This window comes from Dermacentor andersoni, chromosome 8 (assembly GCF_023375885.2).
Source record: "Dermacentor andersoni chromosome 8, qqDerAnde1_hic_scaffold, whole genome shotgun sequence".
Taxonomy (NCBI): domain Eukaryota; kingdom Metazoa; phylum Arthropoda; class Arachnida; order Ixodida; family Ixodidae; genus Dermacentor; species Dermacentor andersoni.
Window position 1 is genome coordinate 52,178,740 of NC_092821.1, and position 19,959 is coordinate 52,198,698.

The following is a 19,959-nucleotide window of genomic DNA, read 5'->3' on the forward strand; positions in this document are numbered from 1 at the left end:
AGGGAAAAAAAAGCACATAGTCAAGCTGATAAACGAGTGTTTAAAGGTGTCTTCTTTAGAAACGATCATAAAATGACAAAATGTTGTAAACAGGTTCTCCTATGAGTGCACCTATAAGTTCTTGAAGACTGGGAAAGACTCTTTAGCTCCAAAAGAGTAAGGCACCCACACGCTGGACGTACCTGAGCAAGCAAATTTTTCCTATGCCTGAGAGGACTAAAGAAGCTCCGAGGACTTTTCTAACTAAATATAGAATTACCTCACTGCTAAATTACATTTCCTTATGTGACCATTTTTTTCTGGATCCTTCAAGTACAAGTGGAGTTAGATGTAGTTATTGCACCGATGAGCAGCTTTCTCTTTCCTTTCATCCCAATAGTCTCTTGCCCGAAAATTGAGTGCCTCCGTTGCAAGAGGGCTCATCAGAGCACCCTAAGGTGGCCACGGTAGACCACGCTACAAAGCATGCTGTTGCTACCTGGGAGTCCATGGACAGCAGGCACAGCTATGCAACTCTTGTGTATAGATCGGCAATACAGAGAGGAAGATCACAGACATTTACTCAATTAAAAATTTGCAATCATAGCATTAGTACTGAGAATGTTGACGCGATTACAAAAGCAGTCAATAGCTGCCGGTGGGTCCAGCTGTTGAGATAATGCTGCAGGACGATATAGTGGAGGCGAGAGCAAGCATTTTTTTTACAGATTTTGACGCGACAATGAAAAATTCCCAGCTGCCAGTATTGCAATGACATTTGGCTCACATGTTCAGAAGAGCCTCTTTCTAAAGATAAGCAACATTTTATTACTAAGTTAAGAAACTGTTTCCGGACCCTTTTAACACTTATTAAAAAGAATATGAATGGAAAAAAAAGCATTCTCCATCTCACTGTAGCAAGAAACTCAAAAGGGAATCTATATGGGTTTCTCAGAAAGCTTCGCAGTTGAAGAAAAATTCATCTTGGTCTGGGATACGAACTATATGCGGTCAGCTTTTCTGGTGCACCTAAGTACACACCTCTTAAAACGGCTCTCACTATGCTCTATCAGAAATTTTGCTTAAACACTGGAACTTGTCGAAATCCATCTGGGGAGCATTTTATTGCAATGATTTTTAAAACTTATTCATGATTACAGAAGATAGAAGGAATTAAAATGTGAGGTTACCATGTTGCCTGGAGGTGAGCTTCACTGCCAACATAGGACCCCCTTTTACCTATAACAGTGTCTGGATGTCACATTTCTCTCTAGCCTTTTCCGATACCAGAGACGAGAAACCATATTACATGTAAATCACGAGCTCCCAGGCCCCCCTTTTTTCCCCTTGTTTGCCATGTTTTTATGAAAAGAATCCACTTCTGTCAGAAATGGTGCTGACTGATTTCCTCATCCCTGCCGATGGCTTTGTACCGTGGAGTGCATGGCAAAAGTCTCGTTGCGCAATGCCCGTTCCCAAAATTCAGCTTCACCGCACCACAGCAATGTATTGCGGTCAAACATACGCAATGTATTGCGGGCAAGCATACCAAGAATGGAAAGGGGCCATTGTCACAGGACAGATGAAGGGTTCCATAATTTTGGATGTGGCAGAGGAAATTTGAGCCCTTAAGGCCAGTAGATGCCATCGATTTGTGTTTTCGCACTGCACAACTTTTTTAATGTCTATCGAGTCCCTAGGAAGTTACAAAAATTGGACAAACTGATATTGGTGATGTCTTTATCTGAGTGACCACGATTTCCCACCTAAACGCGGGGCCCCCTCTACAAGAGCACATAGGCTTTCACTTAAGGTTAGAGCTGTTTTCATGCTGTGGAATGATGCAGTTGAATAACTGTAACTGTGCAACCAATGCACCATGCTTGCCTGTTAGCCCTGCCCAAACCTGGTGAGGGGCCATTACCCTTACAAGGTTCACTTAAGTAGTAGTATATTTCAAGGAAACCAAGAAGTCCCGATGACTGGCCTAACATTCAGAATTTATCCAGACTACCTCATTGCAAACAGGAGTGTTTTGAAGACACAGTTCTGGGATTGCTTCTCAATTGGTTATGCCTGCACATGAAGGCATACCCCAGGAATGTGGCTAGTGCAATGAAAGGGATTAGATCATGCTGAAACATCTCCTGAAGTCGCTTGGCAGTTTAACTGAAGTCGCTTGGCAGTTTAACATATAAAAACATATCAATACTTGCTTCCTGATGCACCACAATGAAATGCAGCATACTGCACAGATATATAAATTCATAATTTTTGACTTTGTCTAATACATAATGCACTCCCTACAAGGCTGGTGACTTACTCAGGTTTGCCATGGTGCAGTTTTTTCATGTGTCTCTTCATGTCATTAGACCTTGCAAAGGACTTGGAGCAGACGGTGCAGCGGTATGGTCGCTCACCTGAGTGAGTGCGTAGGTGAACCTTAAGATGGCTCCTATCCACAAAAGTCTGAGAGCACGAAGGGCACTCATATGGCCGCTCGCCTGAGTGGGTGCGCAAATGAACATCCAGAGCAGATCTCTGTGAGAAGCTCTGAGGGCACAAATGACATTTATATGGCCGCTCACCAGTGTGGACTCGGAGGTGCCTATTAAGAGTGGGTCTTTGTGAGAAACTCCGAGAGCATGAAGGGCACTGAAATGGCTTCTCGCCTGTGTGAACGCGCAGGTGAATAATCAGATGGCATCTGCGTGAGAAGCTGTAAGAGCACAAAGGGCATTTAAAGGGATGCTCGCCTGTGTGGGCCCTAATGTGCGCTTTCAGATCAGACGGTTTTCTAGTTTTATAGTCACAGCGATCACAGTGGTGGAGGTGTCCTTGCTGTGACTTGTCGTCATGGATATTTGTTGCAGAGGAGGAATCCTTTGATCCTGCACAATGAAAACAACATTGCACTTAATGCAAAAATAAGATGCTACTGCTAAGGATGAGTCCTCATAGAACCTCATAAAAAGTGCATTAGGTGGCAAAAGTAAATGAATTTCCGAGTGCGATCACTCCACTTTTCTGGCCCACCCAACAATTAATTGAAAATATAGTGGTATTAGGAGAAAGGAGGTTTGGGTTTTTCACAAAAAATTCCAATGAAGGTTATTTCTATATAAGCGCAAGCAAGCAGCAACCATATAACAAATAATTACAATCACAAAGCTCAAACATATAAATATATATCACTCGAAAACAGACAGTCAATTCATAATGAATACAGATCATTCAATTAGTGTAAAAGAATGCTTACATACAAGAAGACAATGACATGGCTCAAACTGCAGTGGAAGAACAGACACGTGTCTCAATCACACCGCCTACCTGCAGAGTGAGCCGACTACAATTCTGTTCAGGCTTCCTCCCTTTACCGACAGGAGTGCTGCACTCTTGAAGGATCCCCATTTTCTGTCATCTGCTAGTGGCAGGAGGCGCTGTGATCACGTATTTTGCTACAAAACGGCCTTGGAACGCCTGATGTTACCTTTTCTGTTGCACCAATAGCTCTTGCCACCTCTGTATTAGTGCTTCCCGTGCCATTTGCAAAGAAAAATTGAATATGCAAATAGAAACCCCCTAGCGAACTCTCTCTTTGATCTTGGCTTGCAGTGCAATCATGCATCGTTGAACTTCTTAGTTGGTGTTTTCAGCAAGTTTCCTGCCTGTACTTGTCTTGATGTGCTTGTGTTGCATGTCAGGTGAAAACTGCTGCACTGTAATCTTGATTGTGCAATAGCGTGCAGGCAGAGATAGAGATCTACTGAGCTGAGAAGACGACTAATGCATTGCGCACATTGTGGTTTGGATGTGCAAGAAAGTTCGAAGTTTCTAATTTTTGAGTACAGCTCCTTTTTACACATTGTTTTGGTCGCAAACAGTTATGTATTATTCTAGCTATCGAGTGCATCAGTCACACATTAATTATATACCATTGGGAAATGTTTGTACAGTCATGCGGTTGTGCTTACTGAAATTTCGAACTTGCACTTTTATTCCTCCAGTGCATGTATTTCGAACAATCCATGCAATTTAATACTATGAGTACTATATACCTGGTGCTCAGGGTATGCCCTCTCGCTATTGAGCATTGCAAAATGTTTCATAGTGAAAAAAATTATCCGGATCCCATGCACGGAGCAAATCAATGTAAACGAAGCCTTTCAATCTGTTTGTTTTGACTGACAATAATTAGCGGTGATGTTGACTGCAAATGTTCAATTAAAAAAAGTTATATTATGGGGTTTCACATGCCAAAACCACAATCTTATTATGAGGCACACTGTAATGGGGACCCCGGAAAATTTCAACCATTTGGGGTTCTTTAACGTGCACCTAGAACTAAGTACACGGGTGTTTTCGCATTTCACCTCCATTGAAATGCGCCCACTGTGGCCGGAATTCAATCCCGCGACCTTGCGCTTAGCAGGCCAACACCATAGCCACTAAGCAACCACGGCAGGTGCGAATATTTAATTTCTTCAGCATTTAGTGCAATACAAGTAGCAAAGTAATAATAAATGGTATCTTGTGTGCACCACTGCTGTTTGTCTCCTCGTCTCCACATCTCCTTGTGTGTCAGAACACACAAGAAGACGTGTTTGCTTGAGGTGGTGTTGTGCGGCATTGTTTACCGTATTTACTCGAATCTAACATGCACTTTTTTCCTGATAAAACGGGTCCGAAAATTGCATGCGCAGTAGAATCGAGTATGACCCTAAATCTGTGTTACCATATCGCCATCGGTATTTCAAAATGGCTGCCTAGTGCGTGCTTCGAGCCTAGCTGCCGTGGCTTCCTCCATGTGCTGTAGTATGTGCGCTTAGGTTAGCCTACTGTTCATCTTCCCGTTTTCTGCATTTGCTCTATAAGCATGCTGCGAGGCGCATTTCATCATGACGTCGCAATTAAAAGGGAAGTGATCACGTGTGCGGAGACAGGCAGAAATCGGGCTGTAACACGGGCATTCGGAGTTCCCAAAACTTGCGTGTGGGACTGGCGCAAACAGGAGAGGCATTCTACTCTGGCGGCTGCCGCGTAGGCACGGCCGCACGGCCCCTATCTTGAAAGTGATCTGCGATAGTCTACGCATCTAGGCTCACCACGCTGTGTTCTCGTTGCTTAGTTCACATTGAAGTGAGAGGCCGCACAAAGGTCAAATTCGCTCGCTCCTGCTATCACACTTTCTCACTCCAGTATTCTGATAAAAAGTTTCCGCGGTCATTGAGTGAGACGTGTCCATGTTTGCTAGTGCGCGCACGACACCATGCTTGTTAATTTAGTTAGTGAGCGAATGTTTAAAAGTTTATACGGCCGATAAAACTACTATCCTTACTTTTTGTATAGCTTTCTACTATTTTGATATCGCAATCGATGCTTCGCCTTTCCGGCGAAACTACCACTTTATTTATTGCAGCTTTAGTGCACTGGGGGTAAATATTATGTTTTTCCGAATGAGATCAAGTGGTATTTGTCTATGAAATAATGAGGTGCACGGTAATGTAAAGGACTTTCCTTTTTCTATGTCACGGCAAACGGGTGCGCGCTGCAATTGAGAGCATTCCCCCCCCCCCTTTTTTTTCGGTCAAGGAAAACAGGTACGTGTTACAATTGAAGGTGCGCTAGAATCGAGTAAATACGGTATAACCTGCGAGAGGGTCGAGCGTTGTCATTGCTGCACATGGCACATCGCATCACGGCACAAATGTTGGCACAATTATGGGGCTGTAAGTGCCAACCAAAACCACATTCGAATTATGAGGCATGCCATAGTCGCAGACACCAAATTAATTTTGATAACCTGGTGCTCTTTAATGTGCACTTAAATCTAACTGCACGACTGTTTATGAAAAATTTGCATGTTGTTCATTTTTCAGAAATAGCAGAAACATACAGCACCCTACCTTCAGTTTACCCGCTACTGCTGTCATGACCATGAATCACTCAGAAACCACCTTTCTGTGCTTCGTCTCACGTGTGACCATGAAGTCATATTGGAAGGCTCTGAAGTTATGGCCTAGTAGCCCCAGAAATTATTTCTTTGTGGCGCCCCAGTAATCACTAGTCTCTACAGTAAGGTTTCACGAGTTGTGAAGCACATTTAGGTCTGAATAGGGCTACTAAGCTTAGATGTTTACGAGGATATACCTAAGCTTGCTTTCCAAAGGCTCACTGGAAGTTTAGACTGGTACACTATATGGGATAATTTACTAGTCTTTTAAGCAAATGCATGGCAGAGGAGCCTCGAGCACTGCGGCAGCTGCTGTGATTGACCCCACGGGATCCATGCCACGTGCCGAGAGAAATGCAAACCAGGACCAAAACAGTCATTGGCGCGGCAGCCTCATTCAGACACCTAGTCTATTCTTCCACTGTGACTGAAACAGCCATAAGAAATAAGAAACGAGAAACAGCCACACATAAGAAAGAAGGCTCCTGGCAGGAGCACATCTATTATACATAACAGGCAGTAAAAATGCGATTCAATAATAACTGAATTCTGAGATTTTATGTGCCAAAACCACGATCTGATTATGAGGCACGCTGTTGTAGGGGACTGAGGATTAATTTGTACCAATTGGGAATCCTTAACGTGCACCCAATGCACAGCACACAAGCATTTTCACATTTCACTCCCATGAAAATGTGGCTGCCAGGGCTGAGATTTGATACCAAGACCTTGTGCTTAGCAGTGCAATGCCATAGCTGCTAAGTGACCACAGCAATGTATACAATATGAATGAAAAAAGAAAAAAATTTATGCCCCCTAGAAAATATACGGAAGAAACCAGTTTCACAGATGAATAAACATTCACAAACATACAATCACTGAAATGCCATCAAACATTATTAAAGATGCACACAGTGTGGATGAGAGTACAGCATTTTTCATCATTTAGAGATACACAAAATAGGCAGAGAAAGTGGAGAACCACAGTGTTGTCAAGGATAAACATCTTACGCTGGCCACATAGCACAACACTAAATGCACAGCCTATTTTGAAAAATAAGAGCCATTATGTTATTAATGACAGCTGAATACAAAATGCCACATCGGCTTTCTGCTGTGTTTGCCAAAGCATCAAAGCATACTCATCACAGCATTCCAGCACCGACAATCCCTCAAAGACAAAAAGCATTTGCGCTCCTATTGGCTCCATTTCTATCTTATGAAATTGCACATAATGATCAGTATGACTGAATAAAGTCCTATTATGCTCCTACAATGTCATCACGGAAAGAAAGGGAGGGCTAGATACCATGATAATATGAATCTATGAATCTTCCATTCTTTAGCCTTGAAAGTATCTGAATTCATTTAATTGTATTTGACAGATTGCAGTTCCCTGATGCTGAAGAACAGGAGAATCATTACAACACCTGCAGGAAAAGTTACACATAAGAGAAGTTGATGTTCTACCAAAAGCAGTGCAAAGAATAAATCCTTATAGTAAGTTTTCTAAGTGACAAGCCAATAAAATTCCATGAGTAAATAATGAATTGAAACATTATCGGTATTATCCAGAATGAAGCCTATAAGCATCGCTAGGAACAAAGTGCTACACGGTATTGTCTAGAGGACCACGAGTCTAACCGATTTTTTAAAACCAATTTGGCTTCACTAGGCTGTATCTCTGCAATTCATGAGGGAAAAAAGCGAAAGTGGACAGACAAGCTGAAGCGATAAATGAGTGTTTCAAGCTGCCTTTTCTTTAGAAGATTCACTACTGACAAAAACAAGACAACAGTGCTGATTACTTTCAGTGTTCAAAATATTGTGCACAACAAAGGAGTGGCTGCTGCAGAGAAAAAGATGCTGTTTCAACAAGCTGATGAAACAGATTCTTTTGTGAATGCAGCCACGTCATTTAAGTCCCGAGAACTAGGAAATATTGTTCATGTCCAAAACAAGGCACCCACATACCGGTCATACCTCAGCACACAGGTCTTTTCTATTACTGAACAGTACCAACTAATGATAAGCAGTTAGCTTTTTTAATATGCATGTAAACATACTTTAAATGGCCCTTCACCAAGCTCAATCGGATATTTCAGTTACCCGCCCAATGTTGAAGCGTCACCAGGCCGTTTTCCTGCAATAATTTTTCCTGTGGGTTCATTATTAGGGGAGATAGAAGGAATTGAAATGTCGAGTTATTGTGTTGCCAGGAGGGAAGCTTCATTGCCAGCACAGGCACCCCATTTGCATCGACTAGTGTCCGCAAGTGACATTCCTTCCCTGAATACTCCAATACGAAAGACGTGGGATCGCCTCTCGAGTATCTTAGAAGCCCAGCCTACTTTATTCTTTCTTCTCATCTTTCAGAGGACGACAATTCAGCATTTGATGCTTTACCAGTCACAAGATTAATTGATGAAGTTGTGGACAGTGCATACATCACAAAGGCATTTATGTGTGCTACTTTGATTTTCGAGCAGGAAGTTAGGTTCCCTCGAGGTTTAAAAAATTCTTATCATGTGACCTACGCACTGTGCTTTTCTGTTAATGATGCAAAAGGATAGAAAGTTGGGCGGGCTGGCACGGTAACATATTCTTGGTGTGTAGTGCAAAGTAACATACACACAGACCAGAAAAAGCGCTCGTCCTGTCTTCTAGTCTCTGTGTGTGTGTCACTTTGCTGTGAATGATGCCTAAACCTGGTGAGGGGTTTTTAAACTCACAAGAATGTTGATTTATGCAGCAGTAAATTTGTAGGAGACCAAGAACTTCTGATAATTGGCCATACATTGAGAACTTATGGCTATTTTAACCGAAAACATGACTGTTGTCAAGGCATAGTTGACGGATGGTTGCTTCTTTGTTGAGCTTTCCCATGCAAGATAGCACATAAATATTGTTACCATAATGCAAGCAGTGTCATTACAACAAATGTTTTTAGACTGCAGTGAAATAAAAGTTCCTTGGCAGTTCAAAATATACCAAAAACAGCCATACTTGTGGCACCTTCGCAATCCACAAGAACATCACACAGCCTACTGCACATTTACTAAGTAGATTCCACATTCTGACATCTATCCTAACAAGTACAGCAAAGTCGCTGCTGCCTACTCTGCGGCATCATGGTGCTGTGTTTCCATGTGCCCTCAAATTATCGGCCTGTACAAAGGACTTGGAGCAGACAGTGCAGTGAAATCATCACCCGCCTGTGTGGATGCGCAAGTGTCTCTTGATGTTGCTGTTTTTCACAAAAGCCGGAGGCCATGAGGTGGCACTGAAATGGCTTCTCACCAATGTGAAACCTGATGTGTGTTTTCCGACAGAACAGTTTTCCACTTTCAATGCCACAGAAGTCACTGCAGTGGAGGCATCTCGGCCGCAACTTAATAGTTGTTTGAACGTATCGATGTCTTGATCCTGCATATTGAAAACCAAACCGCAATTATGGAATGGCAAAATCAGAACACACAGATGCTAGTGCTAATAAGGAGCATTTTGCTAGTCCAGTACCTTGAGGGGGATCTTAGAAAAGACATGATTGCCAGATGAACAAGTTTCTAAAATCTGAACACATTTTAACAAATGAAAGCTTTCAACTATGAACTTTATTAAAGTGAGAGGACGGGCAGTGTAGCAATTGAATGGGCTGCCATTTCAGCTAAATAATATCGCAAGGTTTTCCATGAGTTGTAATGGTGAAGTCAAACGTTTACAACTTTGATAATAACATAGAATTATATACATACTACAGTGCACCAAAAGAAATGTGTAACGGTTGGTCTCGAACCCTGTTCTCTCGGTGCAGCAGCTCAATGTGCTACCCATACGTCCAAGGAGTACCGAGTCCATTTTAATGGATTAAAGGATGCCAATAAGACAACAATGAAAGGGCTTCAAGTGCACCCATGCTGTTCCTGTTGACCACTCCTTAACCCTTTCAGTACCGCCTCAGGGACCAGTTTGTTCCTTAGTTTTTCTCTCGCTGTGTCACTAACGCTAGATAGGAATGGGAGGACTGTAACTGGGGAGCATTTGTCATTATTCATGTCATTTCTTCCCTTCTACACCACTAAAATTACACTATTACATTAGTTTTACAATAGTATCTAAGAAACACTAACCTCATTCAGGAGGTGCATCACCTGTGTAAGAAACTGCCATTGAAAGGGTTAAAAGTACTGTCAGGTCAAACCCAAGGCATCCACATAATCATGTACCTCAACAAACAAGACTTTCCTACAAGTGAAGCCACTAAGAGTTAAGAAAAACAACACGCAATTTGCTTTTCTTGTGCACTGTAAATATTAAGCAGTTTAGTAGAAGGTCTAAACAGGCAGCAGTTCATTTTGAGAACACCAACCTGTTTCAGTGAGACATCAGAATTTATCATGATTGAACCCTTTGCTACACACGATGGTTTTCTGAAGGAACAGTTGATTGAGGAGCTTTGTTGTGCCTTCACATAAAGGAATACCACATTAAGATGGTTACAATGATGCACTGCAATGTCCCTACAACTTGCTAGATTATGCTGAAGCATGCCTTGAAGTTTCTCTATAGTTCAGTACAACAGGGGATATGGTGACACTTGTGCTTCCAGATGCACCAGAACATAGTATGTAGATTCCTTATTCAGAGTGCATTTAACACATTTGGAATATTTTCATGGCCGGAGGCCCACTCCAGCAGTATCACAGTGCTGCATTTTCATATTTCTGCCCAAAAGAATGGTCAGCACAAAGGACTTGGAGCAGACAGTGCAGTTGTATGGTCACGCGACCATGTGATTGCACAGGTGATCCTTCAGCTTCCTATACAATTCTTTGCATTAAAGATTTACTAGAATTGTCAGTGTGTGATCACTGAAATTATAAGGAGCACACAAAACAGTAAAATGTTTAGGAGAACAAAACTAACAGTGAGAAAGATTGCTGTAAAAAAATGCTTACATGCAAAAAGACAATGACAAGGCTCAAACATGTTAAGAAGAACAGAAGTCTTACAAGGAGTCTTGTGTATATGCTTTATGTATAAGATGTGAGACGGCACAATCAAAATGTGAGATGAAAAGAAATTGTGCCCACAGAAGTACTTAATGCCCTACCTTCAAAACTGAAGAAAAATCCACAAAGGAACCTCCACTCATGAAATTTGTCAAAAATTCCTAAAGTGCTACATAGTTGGATTGAGTTAATAACATACTTCATCGAAAAGTACAACACATGTAGGCACAGAAGGTATAAAACAATATTATTGCCAAGGATTAACTTCTCATGCAGGGTGCAAGGCACTATACTAGATGAACTGTACTTATCAAAAGAAAGCCACTATCTTAATAATGGCAGCTCAGTATGAAAAGCCTTGTTTGCCTCTTGATGTATAGGCATCACTCAAAGCATGAGAGGCTCAGTAATGACTTTTCACAACTTCAAGTTTTCCAGCACCAGGCGTACTCAAGGATGAAGCACCATTTGTACTCTCATTGGCTTCATTTCTTTTACCAAAGGCTGTACATAAAATACATTATGAAATCTCGTGCAGTATGTTTCAATAAACTTCTGCGTGCTACCACAATGTCTTCATACATTCCACTGGAAAAAGAGAAGAGGATTGAGATTATTTCAGTTATGGGGTTTTACGTGCCAAAACCATGATATAATTATAAGGCATGCAGTAGTGAAAAATTCCAGATTAATTTTTGCCATCTGCGGTTATGTACTTTACACCTAATGCATGGCTCACGAGCATTTCTCCATTTCGCCCTCATTGAAATGATGCTGAGACTTGAATGCACAACCTTTTGCTTAGCAGTGCAACAAGCAGCCATAGGGGGTAAAAAAAAATTGGCTAGGACAAGATAGCATCACAGTACGTCTTAATTTAAGGTACCTTAAAGCTGAAGAACAGCAGATTAACAGAAGCAGCTGCAGGAAAACTTACACTGCAAAAAAAAATTTCACCTTAGCCGAAACGCACTGAAGAGAATAAACGCCTAAATAAGACCCCAGAGTCCCAAGGGACTGCATTTTACAGATAAATATTAAATGGAAGCAACGTTACTGGCATTATCCAGAAATAAGTGTCATAAGCATTGCAATGAACAAAGTGCTGCATGCTAGTTATGCCGAGGACCACGAGTTGTTTTCCTATCAGCCCATTGTGACTATGGTATTTGTCATAACACGGTGCAACCTTACTCATATTACCTTCTTTCGAGTGGAAAACAAAGGCAAAGTGCACACCCAAGTTGGAATGAGTAATAAATCTTTCAATATTCTTTTCAATTTGTTACTATTTGAAAATGGCAAAATCATGCAAATGCGAGACAGGATGTCTGGTTACTTTTCACTTTTAAATTACTGTGTAAAGCAAAGGAATGGTCAACTCAGACAAGTAGATGCCTACAAAAAGATAAAATAGGTTCTTCTGCAAGTTCAGCTATATTGGTTAAGTTTTTGACATGGAAATACTGTTCAACTCCAAAACAACAAGGCACCCACATATACTGTCTTACTTTAGCGCGCTGGTCTTTCAACACTGAAAGATTAAAACTTAATAGAGCAGTAAAGTTTTTATAATGCACATGTAAATATCTCTTGAAGGGTCCTCCACTAGGCCCCACCAGAAATTTTGGTCACACACTGGAACTTGAACAGTGCCCTCTTAAGGGCACTTCACAGCAGGAATGTTTTTCGATGAATTCATTATTATAGGTGATAAGAAGAATTGAAATGCCCCGTTGCTGTGTTACCAGACGGCAAGCATCGATGACAACATAGACAACCCTACACTATGACTAGTGTCTGCAAGCAACATTCAGTTTGTGCCACATCCGATACTGAATATGAAGGCTCCTATCACGTGTATAATTTATCAAATGAGGCTCCTGTGTTCTTTTTATTATTCCTTTTTGTTTTTTACAATGTGGTACACTCATGAGAATGTTCATATAGGCTGCAGCACATTTGAAGAGGATCAACAAATCCTGATGACTGGTAAAACATTCAGAAGTTATCATGCCTCTTTTACGGAAAACATGAGTGTTTTGAAGGCATAGTTGATAAATTATCGCTTTAACATTGTTGCGCCTTCAATGAAGGCATATGACATGAATATGGTTAGTGTAATGGAAGAAATATCGATACAACAAAGCTCCCTGCAATTTGTTTATGTTGTAAGATGCTGTGATGTTACTGGGCAGTTCAGCATACGAGAAGAAATAGCAACACTTATGCTTCCTAATGCACCAGAATACCCCTATTCCCAATTGAGACCCCATTTATGTATTACAAGTACACCGTCGTGGCTGGTGACCTACTCAGCAGGTTCATGGTGCTGTTTTCATATGTATCGTCAAACTATCAGCTTGCACAAAGGACCTGGAGCAGATGGTGCAGCAGTACGGTCGCCTGCCTGCACGGATGCGCAAATGCCCCTTGAGGTGGCTGCTATTCACAAAAGTATGAGGGCACGAGAGGCACTGATATGGCTGCTTGCCTGAGTGGACGCGCAAGCGACCATTCAGGTTTCATTCATCGGAGAAGCTCTGAGGGCACAAATGGCACTGAAATGGCTGCTTGCCCATGTGGATGAGCAGGTGTCTTTTCAGAATGCCATCTTGCAAAAAGCTCGAAGGGCATGAAGGGCACTGAAATGGCCTTTGCCTGTGTCCTGCAGATTGTACATATGCAGGAAATTCTGCGGGTACAAATGGCATTTAAATAAATGTTCGCCTGACTGGGCCCTGAAGTGTTTTCACACATAAGAGTTTTACAGTTTGACAACCACAGAAACCACAACAGCCTCTTTGCAGTGACTTCTCATATGTGGCAGTTCTTGGAGAGGATGAATTGACTCTGCACAATGGAAACAAAACAGCACTTAGGAAACGCCAAGGTCAGAAAAGACAAATGCTAGTGCTAACATTGAGCATTTTGTTCATCCAATCGTTCTTGAGGGTGGTTTCAGAAAAGACAAAACAAAGCACAGCTGGTTGACTTTTCTCATTTACTCAATAATTATACATGCGATTGCTTAATGAACAGGTAGATAGGCTCGAACCATACTTTTAAAAAATGATGTGTTACACAGTTCAAGTTATTGAAGTGAGAGATGTGTAGTGCTTGCATGTGGCGTCGCTTCAGCAAAATAAAGCAGTAAATTTTTCATGCTATGTTGCCATGGTGGAGAATTTTTGATATTTCGATAATTATCATATAAAAACAATACACATATGTAGTACAATGGAAGAAGAAAATTTATGTCACTGTGACCTATTAAGCATTTTTTCTTTCTAAATGAGAAACTTGGAACATTGATATCTGTACACCATATTTGCATGTGCTATTCATTATGACCATGTTGATGCTTTCATTAAGTTTTATGTTCTTTACTACAGCCTACTTGCCAGTAACAATTTCAATATAAGGGATGTTGCCATTATAGAAACCATTGAAGCATAGCTGTGGTTCCCATTTGAATACCAAAACAAGAACTTTCCTGGACAAATATAACATCCTACATCACAGAGTTGCTCGTAATGAAAACATAAACGTGAGGTAAAGTACCCCTTTAACACTGAGCACACAAAAGCGAGTTGCTTCTTTCTTTTATAGAATGCACCACCTGAAACAAGAAGAATGTTCATGAAATGAGGTCTTGAACTGAGACAAGATTGCCTTGGTCAAACAAGCACCATTATTACAAATATTTTGGGGTTTTATGCTGGTATTTCATCATCTGACCTATTTACTACATGCCTTATGCCTAAAACACACAGCAAAGCACAAGTACTATTATCTCTGCATAGTGTGGTCAGATGCTGCATCAGCATTTCCTGTTGTTTACTATCATCATCTGCATTGTTTGATGTGTCACTGTGTTTTGCTAAGCATGAAACATATCAATAAACAAGAAACAAGTATGGGGATCAATAATGAACACTGAATAATGAGATGACTAGCATTTCCAAAATTGTAAACGAGGAATGGCGTCTCGTAATACAAGAGGTACCTTAGCTAAGAAAAAGCAGTGCACTCCATCAATGCACTCCAAGGCCATGTCCACTGTAAAGAATGCAATTAGCAATGTGCCATAAGGACCATTGTTTTTAGAAGACAAAAGAATGCAACACAACAGGCATCACACAGGATAAAACATATTGTGTAAGCTATACTTTCAATACTCTATACAGTATCTAAGTGGGTCAGTGGGCGTATAACGCTCTGGTGCTCCCATGTTTATTTTACCGAAACAGATGCATTATTGCATTGTGTAAACATAGTAAGCAAAGAACAGCTAATTCGTGTAAATTACGAAGAAACAAACATGCGCTGGTACGAGTTCAATTCTGAAAGAACCTTTCCGAAGTATAGAAAACAAAATTGCCAAATACTCTACTTGTACTGCTACGATCAAAATGAACACAAGAGTGAGTGGCCTACATGAGCATTCATGCCAAGAAGTGGCAACAGCTGGAGTTGCAACGAAAGTGCGGCCAGGCACGCAGTATCTGTTGACAGTATATGTAACAAGTTCTCGCTCAGTATCCTTTCACATTACATGCAACAAGTTCTTACTACACTGATCTACATACAGGTGGTGGGTGCACATGCTCACATAATGGCAAACTGCTGCACTTGTGGCACTCTGGCAGGCACAGTCCACGTCGCTAAAACTAAATGCGTAGGCTAAACTACATGGCCTCCTATTTCAAGCGTGAAGCATATATATGCCCCAATATCTGATCAGCTGCCTTTGTTTTGTGTTGTTGCGACAGCCCTTGGGCCCACCTTGGGCAAGCGCTGATGCAGCGCGTTTGTGCCACCTCAGCGAGAGACCACGCAGCTTTCAGGTAATGAGACTCAGAAATGAGGATGTACACCCATCATCTGTCTCTGGGTCCGCGGAGCAACAACTGTTTACGTATACTGTCAACAGGTATCACCTATCTGGCCAAACTTTTCTCTAGATTCTAGCTGGTACTACTTCATAGAGCTGACAGTCATGCAGGTCCCTTGCTCCGGTGTTCGGGTTAAGTTTGATGGTGGTAGTATGTAGTAACAATGGCATAGCGTACGGTGTATATATTATTGCATGGCTCAGATAAAATATCGCTTGATACATACATAACAGAAGCAATATGGCACATCTGTGACGACAGGGCTTCTAGTACTGTAATTGAGCCTGTGAAGGAACGAAATAAGAACGAGCATCAACAGGCTCAAAATTCTTACGAGTGCAATCAACGGCAGTAATGAAGCAGCTTTCAAGTACCACCACTAAATTCTCTTGGAGAATGCAACCCAATAAATAAGTTAATGATAGCGAAAGAAGATTAGATGCTATTAGTGCAAGCATTCAAATATCAACAAGAACGAACAATGCGCATTCACTATACACAATCATTAATTTCACTATGAAACACACAGAGTCAACTGAATTCTTAATCACAATTAAGTATTACATTGTTCTAAAGAAACCACTGACTAAGAAGACAATGAAAAAGCTTGATGTCACTAAAACAAAAGATCTTCAAGGAGTAATACCAGCACTAGAACTTAGAGACCAGAAAAAGACGAAAAATACAAAGATTGCATCATATCACACACCACACAATAACATCGAAAAAACCAGTCGCACAGGTGCTACCAAGCTACAGCCACTAACAAAAACTGATATTCTTAGGTGTAAATATCTTGCATAGTAAGAGTGCAAATACATTATTTTTCAATATGGGTGACACACATGCAAGTAGAGAAAGAGGAAAAGAAAGGTGTTATCAACAATCAACTTGCCTGGCTATAATTAAGGTGCAATACTGAATTCACAGCCTTTGATAAACGTAAGAATAAAGTAATGAATAAAGATAAAATCAGACATCCACCCGTTCGTAGCAACTGCTGCAAAGGGTACCCATATGGGTTCCTCGAAAGAAAAGCCTCAGAGTAGAAGAAAAATTCCTCCTGGTCCGGGACTCAAACCCGGGACGGACCATTGGCTTTCCGGGCAGCCACTCTACCATCTGAGCTAACCAGGCAGCTAGCAGATGGCAGGGCGAAGTCGAATTTGTCGACAACACGAAGCAAAGGCAATTATTTGACGTAGTAGTTCTGCAGAAACCCGCAAGGTGGAGAGAAGTAATGAAAGGCGGTGATCCCGGGTTCGAGTGCCGGACAAGAACGAATTTTTCTTCAATTCTGAGGCTTTTCTTTAGAGGAACCCGTATGGGTTTCCTTTGTAACAATTGCTACGAACGGCTGGATGTCTGATTTTGCCTTTATTCATTACTTCTCTCCACCTTGCAGGTTTCCGCAGAACTACTACATCAAACACTTGCCTTTGCTTCGTGTTGTCGACAAATTCGATTTCGCCCTGCCACCTGCTAGTCGCCTAGTTAGCTCAGATGGTTGAGCGGCTGCCCCGGAAAGGCGGTGGTCCCGGGTTCGAGTCCTGGACCAGGACGAATTTTTCTTCAACTCTGAGGCTTTTCTTTAGAGGAACCCGTAAAGGGTTTCCTTTGTAGCAATTGCTACGAACGGGTGGATGTCTGATTTTGCCTTTATTCATTACTTCTCTCCACCTTGCGGGTTTCCGCAGAACTACTACGTCATACATAAGAATAAAGTGCACAGTGGGCAAGGTAAGAAAAAGGTACATACACATGTACCTATGCAGCTTTCTTCTGTCTTCTAAGGCCCATGCTATGCTAGCATTACTGCATGAACATAGAAAACATGCAATTTTCTTTCGAGTCTTTCTTCTGTGGTTGTTCCATGTCTATTTCACACCAGTTACTAGCCCAGGAGCAAGTATTACTCTGCACTTCTAAGTTTCTTATGTAGTCCCATAAAGAAATACCACATGAACACGGTCTCGTAAACAGACAATCTTATTAAAAGAAGTGCCCCTTTAACCTTCACTGCAGCCAGTCACGGCAACGTTCTACCGTGATGAAAGACCTTATTAAACAGTGCTGAAATACCCTTTGAAAAGTCTTTACACTGCAGTTTATGATGGCACATAATCACACTTATTCTCCTCGGTGCACAAGAATGTGAGCTGGATGTTAGAGTGCGTTGTCAAAGGGAAGTGCACTGCACGGTGGCACCGACATACGAAAAATTGGTCCAATAAATGTCAGTAATGAACTGTCTTTAGCTCATTGTTTTATATGTCGGTACTGCCGTGCAGTCTAAAGTTCTATAGACCATGGACATTGTGTTGCAGCTCGTATCCAACACAACTACTCAGTCCCAATTCCAGCTGTTTATTCCATGAGGTGCACCAAGACTGCTAGTTGTCTACTTTGCATGGTGCCAAGTTCTCACAGTGCCTATTCAGGTTAGTTACCAGCCTAACACAGATATAATGGCAGTGTGTGGTTGCTCAGGTTGTCAGACTGTAGAAAGGACATAAGCGGGTAAAGTCACTCAACTATATATGTGCGCGGTGCGCAGGTGTGACTTGAAGTTGCTCTTGTGCAAAAAACTCCAAGGGCAGTACTCACAACATGGCCACTTGAAGTGACCATGTTCTCAGTACAGTGACTTGCTATTAGAACACCCCTTGTGACTGCCTTTCATTTTCTGCGCATACCCCCCTTGTATATATACACACGATGTGGCAATGCAATAAAATATTTTTGGAAGAAAGCGCTGTGTATGTCGTCTCTCGCAGTCCTTGTCCTTCGTGCTGTACATTATTTTTTATCATCAGCTTTTTCATTTCCTTCAATTCGTACGTGGGATGGGATCCATTGAAACTGCCTTGTAAACTTGTCTCGAGGTGGGCCATGGTGCAATCATTGTTTCTTTATTTTGATTCCGCCAACACCATGACATCACATGTGGAATAAGTACATAGTTTTCGCAAGGCTGCAGCAATGGCAGCGCTTTTTACTGTTGTACATGACACTACGTGATCCAGGTGGCCTCACAATGACACATCAAGGGAGGGTATGCAGAATGCCGCTGCACAGCTATCTGTCTGTGCACACACTGACCCATCTGTGTACACTTGTAAGTGGCTTTGAAGCGTGCTCAAGTGGTCCAGCACAAGAAACTTTGCTTCGGCAGTTGAAATGGTTGCATTATGCCGGTAGGAGGGGTACACTGAGGCTGCATGTAACATCCGAAAAAGACCATGGCGGGTCGAGGCGAGTCCGTTTAGGCCACTCCAATCCTAAAAATCGAAGGGTGTTTAGCGCCGCATGGAAACGGGAGCGAGTTCTTGCTCTTAGCCGCCGGAGAAGCACCGCGCCTGCGGGGGACTCACCCAGCCTTAAAAGGTGCATCAGCAAGGCCTGAGATGCCAAAAGGTGGAGTGGAAGACTCCGCTTCATTATTAACTTTCTTGTTTGAAGCTGCCTGAGGAACTCCTATGGCCAAGCGAAGTCTCTTTCTGTGCACTGCCTTCAAGTGCTCGAGTTGGCTCGGTGATGGTGACATCAGTGGCAGCTGATAAAGAATGCGGCTTGTTATCAGTGCAGTGTTCAGTTTAAGCATAGGCACAGGATTGTTTCGCCAATGTACACCTGCCATGCAATAAAGTGCATTGACACTTTGCACTGATGCCGCCACAACACTTTCAACTGCACCTCGCCATAGTAGCTTGCTGTCAATGGTGATGCCCAGGAATTGAACCCTAGTTGCATGGCGAATTGGATGGTCTCTAATGTTCGGCAACAGACGAGTTGACTTGCGCCTCACTCCTGGGAAAAGCATGAAGGCAGATTTTTCCGCTGATCAATATAGGCCAAGCGCAGATAAGTGACGACCGATGACGGAGATCGCTTCCTAGACTATCCAGCCGAAACATTTGTGCTGGTGCTTCGAGATCCAAATGCAGCGTCAGCAGCGTAGATGGACATTTTAGCAGCCGTCCAGCCTACCTTCAGTGTGTCTGGAAGGGTGGCCATGGCACCGTTAAAAAGCAAAGGATACAGGACACTTCCTTGTGGGACGCCGAGGGAAGTGGATAGCTTTTAGGTCATTATATTTCCGAGCTTAACTTGAACA

At 42.1% G+C, this 19,959-nt stretch overlaps 1 protein-coding gene across 1 annotated transcript in view; it reads right to left on the reverse strand.

Moving 5' to 3' along the window:
* The window catches only part of LOC129383470 (uncharacterized), a 53,233-nt gene that overhangs the window by 25,240 nt on the left and 8,034 nt on the right, over positions 1 to 19,959 (reverse strand). The window contains exons 3-5 of the mRNA XM_072289670.1: positions 9,233 to 9,358; positions 2,568 to 2,870; positions 2,303 to 2,399 (exon numbers count right to left, since the gene is read on the reverse strand). Coding sequence (XP_072145771.1) covers positions 2,303 to 2,399; positions 2,568 to 2,870; positions 9,233 to 9,358 — 526 coding nt within the window. The remainder of the gene's footprint in view (positions 1 to 2,302; positions 2,400 to 2,567; positions 2,871 to 9,232; positions 9,359 to 19,959) is intronic.